This window comes from Oncorhynchus gorbuscha, linkage group LG13 (genome assembly GCF_021184085.1).
Source record: "Oncorhynchus gorbuscha isolate QuinsamMale2020 ecotype Even-year linkage group LG13, OgorEven_v1.0, whole genome shotgun sequence".
NCBI classification, from domain to species: Eukaryota; Metazoa; Chordata; class Actinopteri; order Salmoniformes; family Salmonidae; genus Oncorhynchus; species Oncorhynchus gorbuscha.
The window spans coordinates 19,274,586-19,297,792 of record NC_060185.1 but is presented as its reverse complement, the minus strand read 5'-3'; the positions used below and the strand labels follow the sequence as shown (position 1 = coordinate 19,297,792).

Genomic DNA, 23,207 nt, shown 5'->3' with positions numbered 1-23,207 from the left:
ACAGACAAGCACAGAGGAGAGAGAGAAAGAGGGGAGGATATGAGGGATGACTGCACCCACTGACTCCTCTTCTGTCTTTTAACTGCAGGGGTTTGACCCAGATTGGAAACATTTCTCAGACGTTGTTGCAGTGGTCTAAATGCATCTGCCAACTTTGTCTTAATCCTGTGGCTCAGATCTAGCAGGGCCTTTCTTCACCATAGATGTGTTAGCAAAACATATATTGACTGCCAAGAAGTCATAAACCGAATCATTAAAACAAATCTCCGAAAACACATTGACACATAAAAACCTCCAACACACCTCCATTTGTTACGAGGAGTTTTTACATCTTCCTTTTGCAGCCAGAATGTTATCGCGGTTTGGCCAAAGCCTGACTATAAACATCTGTTTAAAACCTCTTAAGGATCAGACCATTTTTTTCAATTTTCGCCTAAAATGACATACCCAAACCCAACTGCCTGTAGCTCAGGACCTGAAGCAAGGACATGCATATTCTTGATATCATTTGAAAGGACACACTTTGAAGTTTGTGGAAATGTAAAAGTAATGTAGGAGAATATATAATACAAAGAAAATAACAACCTTTTTTTCTGTACCATCATCTTTGAAATGCAAGAGAAAGGCCATAATGTATTATTCCAGCCCAGGCACATTTTAGATTTTGGCCACTAGATGACAGCAGTGTATGTGCAAAGTTTTAGACTGATCCAAAGAACCATTGTATTTCTGTTAAATGTTTTCAAGACGGCCCAAACTTGCCTAATTTTTTTATAAATAACTTTTCAAGTTCAAAACTGTGCACTCTCCTCAAACAATAGCATGGTATTATTTCACTGTAATAGCTACTTTAAATTGGACAGTGCAATTATATTAACAAGAATTGAAGCTTTCTGCCAATATCAGATATGTCTATGTCCTAGGAAATTTTCTTGTTAATCGATCCTGTAGAGGTTAACTACATGTTTGCGTGAGCGCATCTCTCTATCTCCTTCTCTCTCACTGCCGAGGAAAGAGCAGGCTATATCAGCCACAGGTGGCCGCTGCCACCTTAATTAGGGAGGACGGGCTCATATGTAGTAATGGCTGGAACAGTTCATGAAATGCTATCCAACACGCCAAACACATGGTTTCCATGGTTTCCAGGTGTTTGATGCCATTCCATTAACTCCATTCCAGCCATTATTACGAGCCGTTCTCCCCTCAGCAGGTTACATCAGCAGCATATCTACCCCACTCAGTGACCACACAAGAAGCAGGTCTCTTTATATCATCTTCAGCACATATTTATTCATATGTAGACCAGAAGGTTGGGCCTTTGATCATCTTGTTGTAATTATTTTTATTAGCTCCCAGGAGAAATCCCCAGCCCACCAACCAAATCAATAGCCACACCAGTCTCCTCCAGGGCAGGTAGGAAGGGCTCCCCAAAGAGACATCAGTTATTCTGCCAACAGACAGGAGCATGTGCAGATCACAGGTATCCAAGGGCAACCTCAGACCCAAGAGTTCCAGTGTTCCAGTCACTGAAGCCCCATAAACCACCAACTAGTAACCCTGGCCGAGACTACATCAGCTATGGGGTTAGGACTGAAGATGTGTGACGCATTTAGAATGAGGCATCCATTCTACATGAGATGTTAGCTGAATGCGAATGAATATAACATGATTTACAGTAAAAACAATAGTATTTATTAAATATTGATTGTCTAATCTTGGTTGTCTACTCTGTCCATCTCTCCCTACTCTCCCTGTACCTCATTCATTATTTTTCCCTCTCTGTCCTGCCAGTGTCCTGTCCCTGGTGTGTAGGGTGACAGGGCCATATCATTCATGTCATCAGAGGGGGATGTGAGCGGGCGGTGGGGGGAAAATAGAGGTGGCGATGGGATGATGTTACTGGCTGCCTCACGCCTCTGTGCTGACCTGCCGAGTCACCCTGCACATGGCCCCCTCAGCCCCCTCCGCTACCCAGATTCATCTTCTTAAGGGGAGCTGTCAACGGCGTCACACCACACTGGCCCTAACACAGTTTCGCAGACACTAGGGCTTTGACAATACCTGTATCGTAATATTTTCCATGGTAAAAACAAAAAAATAAAGCAGACCAATCTCTTTGGTCCTTTAAAAACCTGCTGTATGTAAAATATTGTGTGCTATAGCTTGGAAGATATTAAATGACTCTGGATGAGAACATAATGATGTTTGTTCCCAGCATTAGGGCTTTTTTCCTAAAAAGTTAAATCCGCTTTGTAGTTTGTTTCCTTGCCACGATACTAACGAGTACCGTGATACTGGTATCGTCCTGGCTCTACCTGACACAGCTCATCTCTAGGATACATCCATACATAACACAGCAGATCATCTCAAAGAACACAGCAACCTGTTATCTCCTCTGGAATCTGGCCTATCCCACAGATTCTAATGAAACAAACCCCTGCAGACAGGAATGCGACCACATCCTTTCACTGCAGCAGTATAAACAGAGAGACATGAAGAGGGAGAGGAAGAGAGAGAAAAAGAGAGAAAGAGAGCTGACACGCTGCCAGTGAGCTCACAGGTGCAAAGCAGATTCCATCGCCATCCACTGCAGCGAAGGTAGGGAGGCAGGCAGGAAGAGAGGTAGGCAGGCAGGAAGAGAGGTAGGCAGGCAGGAAGAGAGGTAGGCAGGCAGGAAGAGAGGCAGGCTGGCAGGAAGAGAGGTAGGCAGGCAGGAAGAGAGGTAGGCAGGCAGGAAGAGAGGTAGGCAGGCATGAAGAGAGGTAGGCAGGCAGGAAGAGAGGTAGGCAGGCAGGAAGAGAGGCAGGATGGCAGGAAGAGAGGTAGGCAGGCAGGAAGAGAGGTAGGCAGGCAGGAAGAGAGGCAGGATGGCAGGAAGAGAGGTAGGCAGGCAGGAAGAGAGGTAGGCAGGCATGAAGAGAGGTAGGCAGGCAGGAAGAGAGGAAGGCAGGCAGGAAGAGAGGTAGGCAGGCATGAAGAGAGGTAGGCAGGCAGGAAGAGAGGTAGGCAGGCAGGAAGAGAGGCAGGATGGCAGGAAGAGAGGTAGGCAGGCAGGAAGAGAGGTAGGCAGGCATGAAGAGAGGTAGGCAGGCAGGAAGAGAGGCAGGATGGCAGGAAGAGAGGTAGGCAGGCAGGAAGAGAGGTAGGCAGGCAGGAAGAGAGGTAGGCAGGCAGGAAGAGAGGTAGGCAGGCAGGAAGAGAGGCAGGATGGCAGGAAGAGAGGTAGGCAGGCAGGAAGAGAGGTAGGCAGGCAGGAAGAGAGGAAGGCAGCCAGAGACCCAAGCTGGGCCCTGTTCAAGAGACACACGCTGGGCCCTGTTCAAGAGACACATGCTGGGCCCTGTTCCACTCGTGCTCTGCACTCTGCCTGAGCCCGTTATTGTTAGGATATGTACACTGAAAGCACACACTAGACTGTCAGGGTAATTCCAGGAGCTGCCCCAAACCTTCCACCGCAGTAGACATGCTCTCTCTGCCTGTAACAATGATCAGACTGCACTGCACTCTGACTTAGTATTTTGAGCAGCAGTGTCTTATAGACTTTGTATCTGTGTATTTGTCCTTCTCCCCTGCAGTTAGAGTGTATACATAGATGCGTGTGGGAAAGAGAATATCAGATTGTACAGCAATAGGCCAGGCTGATTCACATACCCTGCATTTCATGTAGTTACTCCTCGCTCTCTCTCTCTTCCCCTTTCCCTCTCTCTGCCTCGCTCTCCAAAATCATCCATCTCTCTTCCCCTTTCCCTCTCTCTGCCTCGCTCTCTCTCTCTCTCTCTCTCTCTTTCCCCTTTCCCTCTCTCTGCCTCGCTCTCCAAAATCATCCATCTCTCTTCCCCTTTCCCTCTCTCTGCCTCGCTCTCTCTCTCTCTTCCCCTTTCCCTCTCTCTGCCTCGCTCTCTCTCTCTCTTCCCCTTTCCCTCTCTCTGCCTCGCTCTCCAAAATCATCCATCTCTCCTCCCCTTTCCCTCTCTCTGCCTCGCTCTCTCTCTCTCTTCCCCTTTCCCTCTCTCTGCCTCGCTCTCTCTCTCTCTTCCCCTTTCCCTCTCTCTGCCTCGCTCTCCAAAATCATCCATCTCTCTTCCCCTTTCCCTCTCTCTGCCTCGCTCTCTCTCTTCCCCTTTCCCTCTCTCTGCCTCGCTCTCTCTCTCTCTTCCCCTTTCCCTCTCTCTGCCTCGCTCTCTCTCTCTTCCCCTTTCCCTCTCTCTGCCTCGCTCTCTCTCTCTCTTCCCCTTTCCCTCTCTCTGCCTTGCTCTCTCTCTCTTCCCCTTTCCCTCTCTCTGCCTCGCTCTCTCTCTCTTCCTCTTTCCCTCTCTCTTCCCCTTTCCCTCTCTCTGCCTCACTCTCTCTCTTCCCCTTTCCCTCTCTCTGCCTCGCGCTCTCTCTCTTCCCCTTTCCTTCTCTCTGCCTCCCTCTCTCTCTCTTCCCCTTTCCCTCTCTCTGCCTCACTCTCTCTCTCTCTTCCCCTTTCCCTCTCTCTGTCTCGCTCTCTCTCTCTTCCCCTTTCCCTCTCTCTGTCTCGCTCTCTCTCTCTTCCCCTTTCCCTCTCTCTGTCTCGCTCTCTCTCTCTCTTCCCCTTTCCCTCTCTTAGCCTCGCTCTCTCTCTTCCCCTCTCTCTGTCTCGCTCTTTCTCTCTTCCCCTTTCCCTCTCTCTGCCTCTCTCTCTCTTCCCCCTTTCCCTCTCTCTGCCTAGCCTCGCTCTCTCTCCCCTTTCCCTCTCTCTCGCTCTCTCTCTCTCTTCCCCTTTCCCTCTCTCTGCCTCGCTCTCTCTCTCTCCCCCTTTCCCTCTCTCTGCCTCTGCTCTCTCTCTCTCTCTTCCCCTTTCCCTCTCTCTGCTGCTCTCTCTCTCTCCTTTCCCTCTCTGCCTCGCTCCTCTCTCTTCCCCTTTCCCTCTCTCTGCCTCGCTCTCTCTCTCTTCTTTCCCTCTCTCTCTCTCTCTCTCTCTCTCTTCCCCTCCCTCTCTTCCTCCTCTTCTCTTCCCCTTTCCCTCTCTGCCTCGCTCTCTCTCTCTCTTCCCCTTTCCCTCTCTCTGCCTCGCTCTCTCTCTCTCTTCCCCTTTCCCTCTCTCTGCCTTGCTCTCTCTCTCTCTCTTCCCTTTCCATCTCTCTGTCTCGCTCTCTCTTCCCCTTTCCCTCTCTCTGCCTCGCTCTCTCTTCCCCTTTCCCTCTCTCTGCCTTGCTCTCTCTCTTCCCCTTTCCCTCTCTCTGTCTCGCTCTCTCTCTCTTCCCCTTTCCCTCTCTCTGCCTTGCTCTCTCTCTTCCCCTTTCCCTCTCTCTGCCTTGCTCTCTCTCTTCCCCTTTCCCTCTCTCTGCCTTGCTCTCTCTCTTCCCCTTTCCCTCTCTCTGTCTCGCTCTCTCTCTCTTCCCCTTTCCCTCTCTCTGCCTCGCTCTCCAAAATCATCCATCTCTCGATCCCTTCGTTCCTGTTCCACAGTCTCTTCGTCAGTTACCATCAACAGTGTGTGGCTGTCTCTTCCTCCAGGAGACGGCCTGTCAAGAGCTGGGAGTGCTGACTTGAAACGAGGGAATACATGAGAGAGTGGGAAGAAGAAAAGAGGGTGGCTGACTGGAAGTGTATTGATGAGGGTGGTTCTCTCCCTCCCTCTCTCTCCCTCTCTCTATCACCCTCTCTCCTTCTCTCCGTCCCTGTTCTGGCTAATTAGTGTGAGGAATCTGGCCTTGTTCTCTGCGGGGCTGTCAGGGTTCTGGCGGAGACACTGAACTGTGTGATGCAGATGAAATGATTTCCAATGTGAGACCCACTCAAGCATGTACCCTCCTCCCAGTGCTGGTCCCTCCCTCTCCTCATGCAAAGTCTTCAGAGTGGCCCTGTGCCTGGTCATTTGACTGCGTGCCTCTGCTCTTCACGGCCATGGATTCACCAGTAACGTTACACACTTCATACACTCCAATGCTGTTGTGTTGCATTATAGTCTCCTCCTTCTGAAACTGACATTCAGAACATGTCCTGTCTGGGTCATTTTGCTCTAAATGTTCATGTCTGAAATTTAGAAAATACATCTGCAGACGTGTGACTATAAGCTGTGCATTTGTGATTTTTCTGTGTGTGTGTGTGTGTGTGTGTGTGTGTGTGTGTGTGTGTGTGTGTGTGTGTGTGTGTGTGTGTGTGTGTGTGTGTGTGTGTGTGTGTGTGTGTGTGTGTGTGTGTGTGTGTGTGTGTGTGTGTGTGTGTGTGTAATGTATATGTTGATGTGCTCGTGTGTGTGTGTGTGTGTGTGTGTGTGTGTGTGTGTGTGTGTGTGTGTGTGTGTGTGTGTGTGTGCGTGCGTGCGTGCGTGCGTGCGTGCGTGCGTGCGTGCGTGCAGTAGCAGGTGGACTGAATATTGTTTAGCCAATTCCTTATTGTTCTTCTCTAAACAGCCCCTTCATACTGAAGGGAGAGCAATGAAATGAATGACACCGATTGAATCTCCCTCAAGCATTGAAATCTCTTTATTCTTTCTACCTGTATTGCATTGCTGAGCTGAGCAGAGCAGGGCTTGACAAATCGAATAGGGAGAAATAAATAAGGTGTTCATTGCTTCAGAAATGAGGGAGGAGGGGTAGAGGAGAAAGAGGGGGGAGGAGGAGGTGAGAGGGGAGGGGAGGAGGGGATGGATGAGGGGCGAGGGGATGAGGGGAGAGGGTAGGGAGGAGGAGGTGAGAGGGGAGAAGGGAGGGAAGGAGAGGAGGAAAGGAGGAGAGGGAGGAGGGGAGATGCAGAGGTCAGGTGGCTGTGATACACAGTGTTGAGAGATGAGTGGATAATTGGAGGTGTGTATGGGAGCCCGACCTGTACTAAACACACACAGCAATCTGCCTTCACCTGACCTGTACTAAACACACACAGCAATCTGCCTTCACCTGACCTGTACTAAACACACACAGCAATCTGCCTTCACCTGACCTGTACTAAACACACACAGCAATCTGCCTTCACCTGACCTGTACTAAACACACACAGCAATCTGCCTTCACCTGACCTGTAATAAACACACACAGCAATCTGCCTTCACCTGACCTGTACTAAACACACACAGCAATCTGCCTTCACCTGACCTGTACTAAACACACAGCAATCTGCCTTCACCTGACCTGTACTAAACAACACACAGCAATCTGCCTTCCCCTGACCTGTACTAAACACACACAGCAATCTGCCTTCACCTGACCTGTACTAAACACACACAGCAATCTGCCTTCACCTGACCTGTACTAAACACACACAGCAATCCTCCTTGGACTGAATGTAGGCAATGAGACCTGCTACAGCCACGGACCACAGGCCTCTACCATAATATACTATATGTTAGGGACTGCAACTTAATCAAATGGCCTTTAGGTTGGTACACTGGTACTGTTAGTGATTTGTAATCTAGAGCATATATGGAGCCTGGACAACATTTATTAAAGCACTGTTCTGTGGGACACTTCATCCAGCCTGGGGAAGGACTAAGGCAGGGCTTCCCTTTTTTGGCCCATGACCCCATTTTGACATCTGAAAATTCTCACAGTCCCAACCATGTCAAAAATACATACTTTTTTTATTTGGGGCTATGGCAGTCAATTGAAAAAACATTGTAACAGTATTTCTGATTGAAAATACTGTTGGAGGCATAGTGTCTTACATTGGGGTGGGGGCTGAGGGACAGGGTGTAAGTGCACTGGGAACTCACTCAAGCTCCTCTGGACAATATTCCTAAACACAGTAGTAGCAATCAGCTACCAAAGTCAGCAACCTCACCAACACACTACGGCCACCACTCAGCCACTGTGTATCTGTCTGTTACTGACTGAGGGCCTGTAAAAGATGAATGTCTCTGAGCAGCTCTGCACATTATTCATCATCATCATCACCATAATCCAGCAAGAGGAATCCCAGAGTTCAAAAGTTCAGGGCTGCGATTAACAGTTGGTCCAATCAGCAGGAATCACTGTGACATTTGAACTGTGCCCTGCGCTGCAGCTTACACTGCCACAACAAAGACAGGCTCTCCTCGCCGCGCTGGGGGCTGTGACATAAATCATCTCCCTGGCTGTCTTCATGGCTGCCGTTACACAACCCTGTGGAGAGACCTGCCTGCCTGTCTGGTCACCAGAGACACAGTGAAACACAGGCTAGTAAAGATACTTTGCTTCTACATTCTACAAGGACATGGCGCATCACAACTGCTATGAGGAAGATACATCTAACAGACAATTGGCATACAATGGATTGTTGCGTCTAAATCTTTAAATTAGATTTTGTTTGATTAATTATACAAAATAACTGTTATTGGCTGTCTTCCAAATATACTGACTGAAATATAGCAATGCACTTTTGCATATAAACTAGGTTCTGTATGCATACATCTTTGCTTGTTTATGTTTATAGGTATGCAATATCGCCATGCACTAATATATAGCTGAAGCACAGGGCTAGTTGAAGCAGAGGCAGGCTGCAGGGAACCAGGGGGTATAGTAGGCCAGGCAGGGAGCAGGCAGTCATGGCTGGGTGATCCATGGGGCTGGAGAGGGAGATGAGTCTGGTGGTGCGGCGGTGGATGGGGGCTTGATTCACTGGCTGCTTCCACTCTGGGCTGCATTACTGCCGTAGCGGGACTGCTGCGTGTGACGGATGTGTGTTTGAGTGCCGCGCACTCTCTCTGTCTTCACCCATCTCACACAGACAGGAGAGCTCATGCATTTTCATTAGCAGCCCTGAACTCCCATTTAAGACACTGAGATACAACAGGCACCACTAGGTACAGTATCTCCAGTTGTTTTTGTTACTGCTTCTAACCCTAATCAACAGTACCATCTAATGGCACTAAATCCAACAGTGATGTAATCTGATGAGCTGTAATGTACTTGTTCTTACTAGTGGATATGTGTTGAGCATTGTGAACATGTGTTGAGCATTGTGAACATGTGTTGAGCATTGTGAACATGTGTTGAGCATTGTGAACATGTGTTGGGCATTGTGAACATGTGTTGAGCATTGTGAACATGTGTTGAGCATTGTGAACATGTGTTGAGCATTGTGAACATGTGTTGAGCATTGTGAACATGTGTTGAGCATTGTGAACATGTGTTGAGCATTGTGAACATGTGTTGAGCATTGTGAACATGTGTTGAGCATTGTGAACATGTGTTCAGCATTATGAACATGTGTTGAGCATTGTGAACATGTGTTGAGCATTGTGAACATGTGTTGAGCATTGTGAACATGTGTTGGTCATTGTGAACATGTGTTGAGCATTGTGAACATGTGTTGGGCATTGTGAACATGTGTTGAACATTGTGAACATGTGTTGAGCATTGTGAACATGTGTTGAGCATTGTAAACATGTGTTGAGCATTGTGAACATGTGTTGGGCATTGTGGACATGTGTTGAGCATTGTGAACATGTGTTGGGCATTGTGAACATGTGTTGAGCATTGTGAACATGTGTTGGGCATTGTGAACATGTGTTGAGCATTGTGAACATGTGTAGAGCATTGTGAACATGTGTTGGGCATTGTGAACATGTGTTGAGCATTGTGAACATGTGTTGAGCATTGTGAACATATGTTGAGCATTGTGAACATGTGTTGAGCATTGTGAACATGTGTTGGTCATTGTGAACATGTGTTGGTCATTGTGAACATGTGTTGGTCATTGTGAACATGTGTTGAGCATTGTGGACATGTGTTGAGCATTGTGAACATGTGTTGTGAAACTACTGAAGTGTATTTCCAGGTCATGGTATGTATACCAGGTCATGGTATGTATACTCTGTGTGTGTGTGTGTGCGCGCAGAGGCACAGTGAGGTAGGCAGAGCTACGCTCCAACAGGTGTGGTAGGTGCAGGTGTGTGAAATAGGTGAGTGAGGGGCCACTCTTCTCCTGCACAGCCACCATGCTCAATTAATCATGGCATACACACACTACCCCCACCCTGCCCCAGCCTCAGCCCAGCTAAGACCATCACAGGTGTGCCGTTCCCTGCTCCCCCAACCCCTGTTTAAATTCCTTCCTCATAGGTGTTACACAGCCGTTAGAACTCTGGGTGGAGAGGAGGGGGGGAGGGGGTGTGAAAGAGAGAGAGAGAGAGAGAGAGAGAGAGAGAGAGAGAGAGAGAGAGAGAGAGAGAGAGAGAGAGAGAGAGAGAGAGAGAGAGAGAGAGAGAGAGAGAGAGAGAGAGAGAGAGAGAGAGAGAGAGAGAGAGAGAGAGAGAGAGAGAGAGAGAGAGAGAGAGAGAAAGAGACTTTGTTTTTAATCTTATGTCAATGTTACATAATGATGTGAAATAACAAATAACATAGTGGTTACAAAAAGTTCAAAACCTAATTTAGTGTAAATCTCTGTTTTCTCGCTCTCATAATCTCTCTCAGTCAGCCTATCTCTCTGGGTTAAGGCAACCAGGCATTAGCTCTCTCTGCACAGTAAATGTCATGGGTATGCTTGGCTGAGACCTAGCAGAGCGGAGGTAAAAAAACACTAAGTGCTATTATCAACCTTCCATTCTGCTCTTTTATTCTCTCTCTACTGTCCCCCATGCACATGACATTTTTCTAAGAATTCCATAGAGTGTAAAAAAAAGTGCTTTCTTTCAAGAGAACACTGGGTATTAAGTCAACCTTAGCACTGTGATTTCTCCTGGGTTATTCACAGAGACCAGGATAGACACTGAACAGCGCTAAACTGAGGCTGTAGCAGCCTGTTTTGTGTTCTGTGCTGCGTTTGTTGTGTTGTGTTCTGTGCTGCCCGTGTTGTGTTCCGTGCTGCCCGTGTTGTGTTCCGTGTTGCCTGTGTTGTGTTCCGTGTTGCCCGTGTTGTGTTCCGTGCTGCCCGTGTTATGTTCCGTGCTGCCCGTGTTGTGTTCTGTGTTTTGTTCCGTGTTGTGTTCCGTGCTGCCCGTGTTGTGTTCCGTGCTGCCCGTGTTGTGTCCCGTGCTGCCCGTGTTGTGTTCCGTGCTGCCCGTGTTGTGTTCTGTGTTTTGTTCCGTGTTGTGTTCCGTGCTGCCCGTGTTGTGTTCCGTGCTGCCCGTGTTGTGTTCCGTGCTGCCCGTGTTGTGTCCCGTGCTGCAGGTGTTGTGTTCCGTGCTGCCCGTGTTGTGTTCCGTGCTGCCTGTGTTGTGTTCCGTGCTGCCCGTGTTGTGTTCTGTGCTGCTTGTGTGACTGTGCTTGTGTTGTAATGTGATAGTTGAAAAGGTCTGGCTGTTCAACTACCACAGCGACAGCTCTGTGTCACCAGTGAGGTAACACTCGTCAACCCTCCCTATGATTCTGACCCTTCATCTGACTAATGCTAACGTCATTACACATATCTTCGTTCCAAGATAATTGTGTTGTTTAGGTTTAGAGTGTGTAGTCTTAGAGTGATTATCTTAATTTACCGAGGTTAGCTAGCCAGCTATTTGTCGTCCTTAACGTAGGAGACTCTGCTAGCTAGCCAACAGCTAGCCAAAGCTAGCCAACGTCTTCTGAATAGAACTCAACAACCCGGTCGCATTCACAGGTAGTATCACATTTTCATTTCATTTCATTACAGTACAACGGTTTGATTTGTTTGATCGTAGCTAGCTACATAGCTAGCTACATAGCCGTCTTTGTATCAATGATAATTGTGTAGTCTAGAGCGATTTTCTAGGTTAGCTAGCCAGCTATTGTCGTTCTTTTAACGCAACGTAACGTAAACAACACTACTAGCTAGCCAGCTAGCCCCCGAATAGCAGCACTGTAGAAACTATTACACTCAACGGAACCACTTGATTAGTGTAGTGTCAACAACGCACCCACTGCCAGCTAGCCTACTTCAGCAGTACTTCAGCAGTACTGTATCATTTTAATCATTTTAGTCAATAAGATTCTTGCTACGTAGCTTAACTTTCTGAACATTCGAGACGTGTAGTCCACTTGTCATTCCAATCTCCTTTGCATTAGCGTAGCCTCTTCTGTAGCCTGTTAACTATGTGTCTGTTTATCCCTGTTCTCTCCTCTCTGCACAGACCATACAAACGCTCCACACCGCGTGGCCGCGGCCACCCTAATCTGGTGGTCCCAGCGCGCACGACCCACGTGGAGTTCCAGGTCTCCGGTAGCCTCTGGAATTGCCGATCTGCGGTCAACAAGGCAGAGTTCATCTCAGCCTATGCCTCCCTCCAGTCCCTCGACTTCTTGGCACTAACGGAAACATGGATCACCACAGACAACACTGCTACTCCTACTGCTCTCTCTTCGTCCGCCCACGTGTTCTCGCACACCCCGAGAGCTTCTGGTCAGCGGGGTGGTGGCACCGGGATCCTCATCTCTCCCAAGTGGTCATTCTCTCTTTCTCCCCTTACCCATCTGTCTATCGCCTCCTTTGAATTCCATGCTGTCACAGTTACCAGCCCTTTCAAGCTTAACATCATTTTATCGCCCTCCAGGTTCCCTCTGAGAGTTCATCAATGAGCTTGATGCCTTGATAAGCTCCTTTCCTGAGGACGGCTCACCTCTCACAGTTCTGGGCGACTTTAACCTCCCCACGTCTACCTTTGACTCATTCCTCTCTGCCTCCTTTTTTCCACTCCTCTCCTCTTTTGACCTCACCCTCTCACCTTCCCCCCCTACTCACAAGGCAGGCAATACGCTCGACCTCATCTTTACTAGATGCTGTTCTTCCACTAACCTCATTGCAACTCCCCTCCAAGTCTCCGACCACTACCTTGTATCCTTTTCCCTCTCGCTCTCATCCAACACCTCCCACACTGCCCCTACTCGGATGGTATCGCGCCGTCCCAACCTTCGCTCTCTCTCCCCCGCTACTCTCTCCTCTTCCATCCTAACATCTCTTCCCTCCGCTCAAACCTTCTCCAACCTATCTCCTGATTCTGCCTCCTCAACCCTCCTCTCCTCCCTCTCTGCATCCTTTGACTCTCTATGTCCCCTATCCTCCAGGCCGGCTCGGTCCTCCCCTCCCGCTCCGTGGCTCGATGACTCATTGCGAGCTCACAGAACAGGGCTCCGGGCAGCCGAGCGGAAATGGAGGAAAACTCGCCTCCCTGCGGACCTGGCATCCTTTCACTCCCTCCTCTCTACATTTTCCTCCTCTGTCTCTGCTGCTAAAGCCACTTTCTACCACGCTAAATTCCAAGCATCTGCCTCTAACCATAGGAAGCTCTTTGCCACCTTCTCCTCCCTCCTGAATCCTCCTCCCCCCCCCTCCTCCCTCTCTGCAGACGACTTCGTCAACCATTTTGAAAAGAAGGTCGACAACATCCGATCCTTGTTTGCTAAGTCAAACGACACCGCTGGTTCTGCTCACACTGCCCTACCCTGTGCTCTGACCTCTTTCTCCCCTCTCTCTCCAGATGAAATCTTGCGTCTTGTGACGGCCGGCCGCCCAACAACCTGCCCGCTTGACCCTATCCCCTCCCCTCTTCTCCAGACCATTTCCGGAGACCTTCTCCCTTACCTCACCTCGCTCATCAACTCATCACTGACCGCTGGCAACGTCCCTTCCGTCTTCAAGAGAGCGAGAGTTGCACCCCTTCTGAAAAAACCTACACTCGATCCCTCCGATGTCAACAATTACAGACCAGTATCCCTTCTTTCTTTTCTCTCCAAAACTCTTGAACGTGCCGTCCTTGGCCAGCTCTCCCGCTATCTCTCTCTGAATGACCTTCTTGATCCAAATCAGTCAGGTTTCAAGACTAGTCATTCAACTGAGACTGCTCTCCTCTGTATCATGGAGGCGCTCCGTACTGCTAAAGCTAACTCTCTCTCCTCTGCTCTCATCCTTCTAGATCTATCGGCTGCCTTCGATACTGTGAACCATCAGATCCTCCTCTCCACCCTCTCCGAGTTGGGCATCTCCGGCGCGGCCCACGCTTGGATTGCGTCCTACCTGACAGGTCGCTCCTACCAGGTGGCGTGGCGAGAATCTGTCTCCTCACCACGCGCTCTCACCACTGGTGTCCCCCAGGGCTCTGTTCTAGGCCCTCTCCTATTCTCGCTATACACCAAGTCACTTGGCTCTGTCATAACCTCACATGGTCTCTCCTATCATTGATATGCAGACGACACACAACTAATCTTCTCCTTTCCCCCTTCTGATGACCAGGTGGCGAATCGCATCTCTGCATGTCTGGCAGACATATCAGTGTGGATGACGGATCACCACCTCAAGCTGAACCTCGGCAAGACGGAGCTGCTCTTCCTCCCGGGGAAGGACTGCCCGTTCCATGATCTCGCCATCACGGTTGACAACTCCATTGTGTCCTCCTCCCAGAGCGCTAAGAACCTTGGTGTGATCCTGGACAACACCCTGTCGTTCTCAACCAACATCAAGGCGGTGGCCCGTTCCTGCAGGTTCATGCTCTACAACATCCGCAGAGTACGACCCTGCCTCACACAGGAAGCGGCGCAGGTCCTAATCCAGGCACTTGTCATCTCCCGTCTGGATTACTGCAACTCGCTGTTGGCTGGGCTCCCTGCCTGTGCCAATAAACCCCTTCAACTCATCCAGAACGCCGCAGCCCGTCTGGTGTTCAACCTTTCCAAGTTCTCTCACGTCACCCCGCTCCTCCGTTCTCTCCACTGGCTTCCAGTTGAAGCTCGCATCCGCTACAAGACCATGGTGCTTGCCTACGGAGCTGTGAGGGGAACAGCACCTCAGTACCTCCAGGCTCTGATCAGGCCCTACACCCAAACAAGGGCACTGCGTTCATCCACCTCTGGCCTGCTCGCCTCCCTACCACTGAGGAAGTACAGCTCCCGCTCAGCCCAGTCAAAACTGTTCGCTGCTCTGGGCCCCCAATGGTGGAACAAACTCCCTCACGACACGAGGACAGCGGAGTCAATCACCACCTTCCGGAGACACCTGAAACCCCACCTCTTTAAGGAATACATAGGATAGGATAAGTATCCCCCCCCCCTTTAAGATTTAGATGCACTATTGTAAAGTGACTGTTCCACTGGATGTCATAAGGTGAATGCACCAATTTGTAAGTCGCTCTGGATAAGAGCGTCTGCTAAATGACTTAAATGTAAATGTAAACATACATTAAGCCCTCCCTTGTTATTTCTCTCTGCTTCTTTCTCCCTCTCTCATCTTCCTCTTTCTCCCTCTCTCATCTTCCTCTTTCTCCCTCTCTCATCTTCCTCTTTCTCCCTGGTCTCCTCTTTCCTCTCATCTTTGACTGTAATCAGAGAGTAAACATTGTAAATGCGCAGGGAGATGAGAGTAGTCCTATAACTGCAGTAGCACCACCCAGTGACAGTGACGTGACTCTGGGCGACACCAGAGAGACGCTGCCTGGAGATCTCAGTTGAAGGCACGTCAGGCCTATTCCGCAAACGAACCTCAATTACAGCAATGCTAGCTGCTTAAACGTGGCCAACTCAAGCAGAACAATCACATTTGGGCGAAGAAATTAAAATGGCTCTTACACATTGACCTCAGTGTGCCTCAAAATTCACATACACTGTTTTAATATGGGCATACTTTCCATTATAGCCCAGCACTCAGACCTTGTTCATTCAATCATCATCACCATCCAACCTACTGTTAAGACAACACAGATATTCACTGTTCATCTTGACAATTCCTATCCAACACACAACCAATATCATTGACACTTCATACCCTACAATCTATGTCTCTCTCTCCCTCTCCCTCTCCCTCTCTCACACATACACACACACATACACATACACATCAGCGGCAGTGATGGAGCAAGGGCCGCTAGAGACCTCAGGTGCCCATCAGTGTGCCACCAGGGAGGCTGGAGGTGAGCATCACCAGCCCAGACTCTGCCATGCCACCACAGATGACGACAAGCTCTATGATCAGACAGGAGTATCTGGAGGTCCTCAGAATAACACAGGGTCATGGCTTAATGTCCACTAGTCGACATGCTAAGCTATTCTTCTTGTTCTATTCCTGCTCGAAAAACAGCAAACTATAGTATAGACTAAGAGACCTCGTACTAGACAACTGGTCGCTAATAATGGGGAATATGTGGCCGTTCTTGTATGGCCAACATTTAGATTCAAGGGTCAATTTTATTTTTACTCGATTCCATTAAACCTTAGCCAATAAACACTGTAATTTTCCTGTAACTGCAGGAGCACATGTCAAAACTAACCATTTTCTAACCAAAGCATATTTGGATCTATCCCTCTCCGTTCAATCTCTCCAGCTCCCACTTCCTGTTTTGTTTTTCCCTCCTTCTTTTGGTCCTCTCTCCTCCTCCCACTCCCCTTCCCTCTCTCTCTGTCTCCAGCAGCAACACACTATTAATCACAAAACACTAAACACTGTCTGACTGCCATTCACACAGCCTGCCTTTGTTGCCCATGTTGCCCAGTAAATGCAACTACAGACCTTTTTGTCTGCATAAGTGGACTCTTAGAGATGGCTCCTCCCTTCCCAAGGACCCACAGATTACCCCTGAAAGGCTGGGTGATGGGTAGTGGTGAAGAGAAGAGGGGAGGTGGGGGAGGGGAGGGGGGAGAGGGGAGGAGGGTGACAGAGAAATGATTGGGAGGAGTGAATCACTGCTCAGAGAGAGGTGCGCCACTCTCCCTCCGGCCATCCAGCCATGCCTTCAGCCAGCGCTTAGCAACCAGTGGGTTTGGCTGAACAGAGAGTGAGGGACAGCAGAGAGAGAAAAGAAAGACAGAGAATAAGAGGGAGAGAGAGCAGAGAGCAGACACAGAGAGAGACACACAGACCAATAGAGAGAGCGAGAGAGGTAGAGAGAGAGGTAGAGAGAGAGGTAGAGAGAGAGAGGTAGAGAGAGAGAGATGTAGAGAGGTAGAGTGTAGAGAGAGAGGTAGAGAGAGATAGAGAGAGAGGAAGAGGTAGAGAGATGTAGAGAGAGGTAGAGAGAGAGGTAGAGAGGTAGAGAGAGAGGTAGAGGTAGCGGTAGAGAGAGAGGTAGAGGTAGAGAGAGGTAGAGAGAGAGGAAGAGAGAGAGGTAGAGAGAGAGGTAGAGAGAGAGGTAGAGAGAGTGGTAGAAGTAACGGTAGGGAGAGAGGTAGAGGTAGAGTGTAGAGCGAGAGGTAGAGTGTAGAGAGAGAGGTAGAGAGAGAGGTAGAGGTAGAGAGAGAGAGAGAGAGAGAGGTAGAGAGAGAGAGGTAGAGAGAGAGGGGTAGAGAGAGAGGTAGAGAGAGAGAGAGGTAGAGAGATGTAGAGGGAGAGAGGTAGAGAGAGAGCGAGAGTGAGAGGTAGAGAGAGAGATAGAGAGAGGTAGAGAGAGGTAGAGAGAGAGGTAGAGGTAGAGAGAGGTAGAGGTAGAGAGAGAGGTAGAGGTAGAGAGAGGGGTAGAGGTAGAGAGAGGTAGAGGTAGAGAGAGAGGTAGAGGTAGAGAGAGGGGTAGAGGTAGAGAGAGGGGTAGAGAGGTAGAGGTAGCTGTAGAGAGAGGTAGAGAGAGAGGTAGACAGAGAGGTAGAGAGAAAGATAAATAAAGAGAGAGCAGATATATAGAGAGAGAATCCATGTTCCCGCTACAGAGGGGACTAGACTCCCAGACTCCGTAGGGAGACTGCTAAAAACACGATACAGAAACCGAAGACTATCTAAAAAGGACAAAGGAGGAGAGGAAGGAGCAGGGGCCCCAGTGTCAACCCCTGCTTTCAACAAATAAAATCAACATCTTCCATTTTTTAAAAGCTGTACAAACAACACTAAGCAAACGCTAGTAAGTGTGAATCATTGCTTACGACAAAGCGTTGACATTACTAATGCAATAGATGACACATTTTGTGACTTCCGCTTCCTCATTCAAAAATAGCTTAATGGCACAAGGTCAATAAGTTTTTAGCTTTGGTGTGTGTGTACGTGTGTGTGTGTGTGTGTGTGTGTGTGTGTGTGTGTGTGTGTGTGTGTGTGTGTGTGTGTGTGTGTGTGTGTGTGTGTGTGTGTGTGTGTGCGTGTGTGCGTGCGTGCGTGCGTGCGTGCGTGCGTGCGTGCGTGCGTGCGTGCGTGCGTGTGCGTGCTTGTATGAGGGGTGATGAACACTTCCGTCCAGTAAGCATGATTCAGACATTAGGATTGTGAATTGTGACACTGCAAACCTCATTGTTAGTGTGGTGGTCTGCCTATATCCTCTTTCCATTAGTCACATAATTGATCAAGACCATATCAGGCCTCCTGTCACCTGATTTATGATTTATGGTAGTCATCATATTTACTCTGCAGTTGAGGCTCATTTAATGCCTCTATTAAACTGGCTCCCTTGTAGGCCAATGATTCCCACGAAGCCTTGAAAAATCATAAAAATTGTGCTGACTTTGCACTCCCCGCTATATTAGTTGAGGAGGAGGCTTGACTTTTAACAGTGTGGGAGCAATACATTAAATTGTATAAATTACTTTCACAATTAACAACAGCATCACCATTAAAGATTGATGAAACAACAGTGAGGGAATGAATCGACTGCCAGTCATGTTTAAAGTCTACTCGTTATTATTCAGCAGGAATACATGATGTATTATGTGCCCCTCACTTGGCTTGGGTCCTGGACTGAATTTGAAAGCAATCACATATATTTCCACACCCGTCTCAGCATAAGACAAGCACAGCTACTACACCTGTGAGCTCAGCTATGTCAAACAACAGGGCAGGTGGAATTCAGTGTTGTAATACATAAATAAGCACATCTAACCATCTCCCTGTCGATACATTCTTTAGAGATAAAAATCAGAAGTCAATCAGTGAATGAATCGTTGATCAACCCATACAGTGTTGAATCAGACGCTGGAATTGTAGTGCACACCTTTTTTAAATGTTGCTGTTGTTGTCACCCTATGTTCATTTGCACACCTTTGGGTTACTGTGGGTACAGTGGCCGGGTTCTACTGATCCCCAGGTGTCAAAAGGCTAGATACCATCATGCAGAATGTGGCTATGCGCTGATTCTGTTGCCAAGGAGACAAGTGAGGTGGGTATTTCTTGAATGACGAAGATTTTTTTTTTCTCACCAAATATAACTACTTTATATGAAATCATTTTTTCTGTTTATTCGGGTGACCTCAATATGCATTTCGTGCAAGACAAAAGGCAAAAATATCTGACATTTCAGTTTGCGTTGACTTCAAAGCCTAAAACCATTTTATAACTCCTTTCAGAGATACGATTCCAGATTATAGAAATAACATTCCCCAAGTACTCCTCTGATAAACAGTGTACCAAGTCTCCAATTAATTGTAAAATAAAACACATGCATAATCTAACTCTCCGTGGCATGACCAGCGATATGAGAAGACTATTACATAGTCTATCCTATAAAGTGTATATCAACATTATCCATCGTTAAAACTGTATTGAGTAAAGTCAAAAATAAGGATACAAATCTGAAGAACCTCTAAATGCAAGAGTTGAACTTTACGATATTTTATAGAGCACCATTCTTTCTCAATATTATACACATATAACTCCACGACACAATGAGTTTGATACCATGTGAAATTCCATAAATAACTTACCATCAACTTGAAATAATCCAGCAAAAAGGATGAACGCTAGTGGACCCATACTAGCATATTAAACATCCACGGATTGTGCGCAAATCCTTCGATTTTGCCAGGAAAATATGTCCAAACAGCAGCAAATGTACTTATTTTAATAGTTCGAGTTTTATATAGCTCCTAGTTACTGACTAAAGCCAGTTGTGATGTCCAATCATTTAGAGGATTCATTGTAGCCCGCTCGTTCGAGCCCGGGATCGATTAATATCCACAGCCGTAAGAACCAAATCAGTCTCTCGCGATCATCTGAAATTCCAGCTGTTTGTCCCACGAGTTAACTTGCAATGGTCATGTCTATTTTTCCAATATGTACGCAACTATACAATATCATATTACAACCTAAAAGAAAATATAAACTGTGTATACTGGGTTCAAGAGAAACTCCTCCAATCATGTAGTTGCAGTCTTGGTTTCGGCTCCTTGAGACGCGTCTCATGGACGGACGGACACCTTGCAAATCTTCATGTCTCTCCACCGTTCCTCATCAATACATAGATAGCCAAGTCTAAATGTGTATGCACAAACCCCAAAACCCCATGTACTTCAGTCCATAAGCAAATGTTTACATTTCATTGGGAACCCGCTGTCCAAGATCACATGTGCCTAGCCTGTGCCTAAGCACTGTAAATGTACAGTCAAGTCAGTTGAACAGCCTATTGGTTTCTGTATAGCGCTAGCACTAGGAGCCCATGGTCTATGCTCACTCCACACAGCCTCAGCGCGGACTGACACACATACACCAAACAAGTATCCGGAGGGGGAGGAGAAAGGCAGGGAGGGAGGGAGAGAGAGAAGGGTGGATGTAGGAGAGTAAAGACGGAGTGCGCTCCAGCGTACATTGGCCAATGTCATATTGCTGTAACTGACTGTGAAGTTCATACGACGTGGACCCGTGCCACAGGTATGCTGCTACATACCACTCGAGTGACTTTGAAGCACAAGGGTCATTCTGTCCTTGACCCACCGGAGGCTCACATAGCATATCGCATTCTTTTAGAGGTTAACAGGCTCTTTTTGAGGGAAATTATGCACAATCTTAGAAATTATTCAAATATAGCCACCTAATTCATATATATACTGTTGATATGAAGGGGGAAAACATATTAAAAGGCCAAATGTGATTTTCCTATGTTATATATGTTTCCAATATAACTGAAATTTCAGCCTGTTTTGGTGGGTAACATCACCAGGTGGCAAATTATTTAATTAACCTAGACAAGTCAGTTAAGAGCAAATTCGTATTTACAATGGGAGTCTCGGAACAGATTTTTACCTTGTCAGCTCTGCGATTCGATCTAGCAACCTTTCGGATCCTGGCCCAATGCTCTAACCATTTGGCTACCTGCAGCCGTAATTGACAGGTAGGAAAGAGAGTTCCAAACCTCTCTGCCAATAACTGGTCGTTTTCAACCCCCCTCCCCATTCAACTAGCAAAATAATAATATTGCTTTAGAAATGACTAAATACTTTTCTTTTTGACAATAAAAAAAATCACAGCAAGTTGCTTAATTGTTACCCAGAAATGATTTGAAATCGAGATAAAAAAAGGCCTATTTTAACAAACATTGTACTTTTTTCAGGTAACTTCATCATACGACCGTGCATAAAACTAAAAGCCTACTTTTCAGGGTGAAATATACATATTGATAGATATTTTTCTGTGCCCAGACATAATTGCATGTCTGTGTTCATAGACAGCAAATCGAGGTAGATCTTATAATTCTGTGTGTCATTGATATTTGATGTGGGTGTGGCCTGAATGTGTCGGACAGTGAGTGGCAGCGCAGCAATGATTGCTCCATTAGTCGTCTGTTAGCTGTGACGCGTTGTGCGCACGCACATTAAACATGCAGGGCGCAAGAAGATTGTCAACAGAACAATATATTCAGAGACAAGCACAATTATAAATTTGACCTCATGAGCTAAAATTGACCGATAATAATTAGACCTGGGATTATTGGTGATGAAATACTAACATTGAGACCAAGCAGTCCCTCCATATGAAATGCAGAGTGAGGCTGGGCTGCAGGTACAACCATTCTGCCATCTCCATCAGTCTATGGCTCAACACTTTATTATATCCTACTGTAGCCTAATGTAGGCTATAAGAGGGTGCTGAATTCTAAAATATTTTAAACAGAAAAAGTAGATTTGTGGAACATAGCATCAACAAAAAGGATCAATTAAAGAAGATTCGAGCCTATGCACACAGAGCTGTTCGATCTCAAAGTTTCGGGATATTTTTAAAACGTTATGTTTATAGTTGGATAGCGTGACATAAACATAATTCAATACAATTCCAATGCAAGAACACCTAAAAATTGTACCCCTCGCCGATTTCAACTGCCCCCTTAGTCACTTAATCCTGGCGCTGGGTCTGGCTGTTCTTCATCCCCAGGATAGTGGACAGAGACGTACAGGAGACGCACCCGACTGTAGACCTCTCGTACTAGACAGGCTCTTACTGTGTGAGCTCTGAGCTCCCCCTAATGGCAGCAATCATCATGACAACCCACTAACCCAGATTCCAGCATATCAACAGTATTCTGTGGAAAAGGTCTGTGCTATCTGCAATAGGGTGTTGAGCAATGAGCAGCATCATGAAGAGGAAGCCTACACTCTGTAAGTAACCTATCCTATATCAATGTAATTCCCTCTAGGCTATACATGTATTATAAACAAACACTGGTTACAGTTTACCATACATTTGACTTAGATTTGGTTGAAAATAGGCCTTTGACAGACCTATGGAGCAAACCAACACAGCATTAAGGGGGCTTGACACCGAGTAGTTGGCCTAACACTAGAAGGCTGGTGGATGGTGTCTTTGAACCTGTACAGACAACACTCTCTACAGGGTCTACACTGTAGCAGTGTCTGGTGTCTTTAAACCTGGACAGACAACACTCTCTACTGGGTCTACACTGTGGCAGTGGGTGGTGTCTTTAAACCTGTACAGACAACACTCTACAGGGTCTACACGGTGGCAGTGGGTGGTGTCTTTGAACCTGTACAGACAACACTCTACAGGGTCTACACGGTGGCAGTGGGTGGTGTCTTTGAACTTATACAGACAACACTCTCTACTGGGTCTACACTGTGGCAGTGGGTGGTGTCTTTAAACCTGGACAGTTAACACTCTCTACTGGGTCTACACTGTGGCAGTGGGTGGTATCTTTAAACCTGGACAGACAACACTCTCTACAGGGTCTACACTGTGGCAGTGGGTGGTGTCTTTAAACCTGGACAGACAACACTCTCTACAGGGTCTACACTGTGGCAGTGGGTGGTATCTTTAAACCTGGACAGACAACACTTTCTACACTCTCTACAGGGTCGACACTGTGGCAGTGGGTGGTGTCTTTGAACCTGTATAGACAACACTCTCTACTGGGTCTACACTGTAGCAGTGGCTGGTGTCTTTAAACCTGGACAGACAACACTCTCTACAGGGTCTACACTGTGGCAGTGCATGGTGTCTTTGAACCTGTATAGACAACACTCTACAGGGTCTACACTGTGGCAGTGCGTGGTGTCTTTGAACCTGTATAGACAACACTCTCTACAGGGTCTACACTGTGGCAGCCCCACAGGCTGGAATGCCCCTTTTCAAATTCTACATCAAAGACAAGTACACAGCCTCCAGTATTTATATATATATATATATATATATATATATATATATATATATATATATATATATATATATATATATATTATTAATATATA

General features: G+C 47.3%; 1 protein-coding gene across 2 annotated transcripts in view; it reads right to left on the bottom strand.

Moving 5' to 3' along the window:
• robo2 (roundabout, axon guidance receptor, homolog 2 (Drosophila)) overlaps nt 1–23,207 on the bottom strand; it is a 682,751-nt gene that overhangs the window by 395,042 nt on the left and 264,502 nt on the right. Inside the window, exon 1 of one of the 2 annotated variants that reach the window (XM_046293776.1) lies at nt 19,437–20,179. The exons of the other annotated variant lie outside the window; for it this stretch is intronic. Within the exon in view, the coding sequence (XP_046149732.1) occupies nt 19,437–19,485 (49 nt within the window). The 5' untranslated portion in view covers nt 19,486–20,179. Of the gene's footprint in view, nt 1–19,436; nt 20,180–23,207 lie in introns of those variants that run through there. 2 annotated transcript variants of the gene reach the window in all.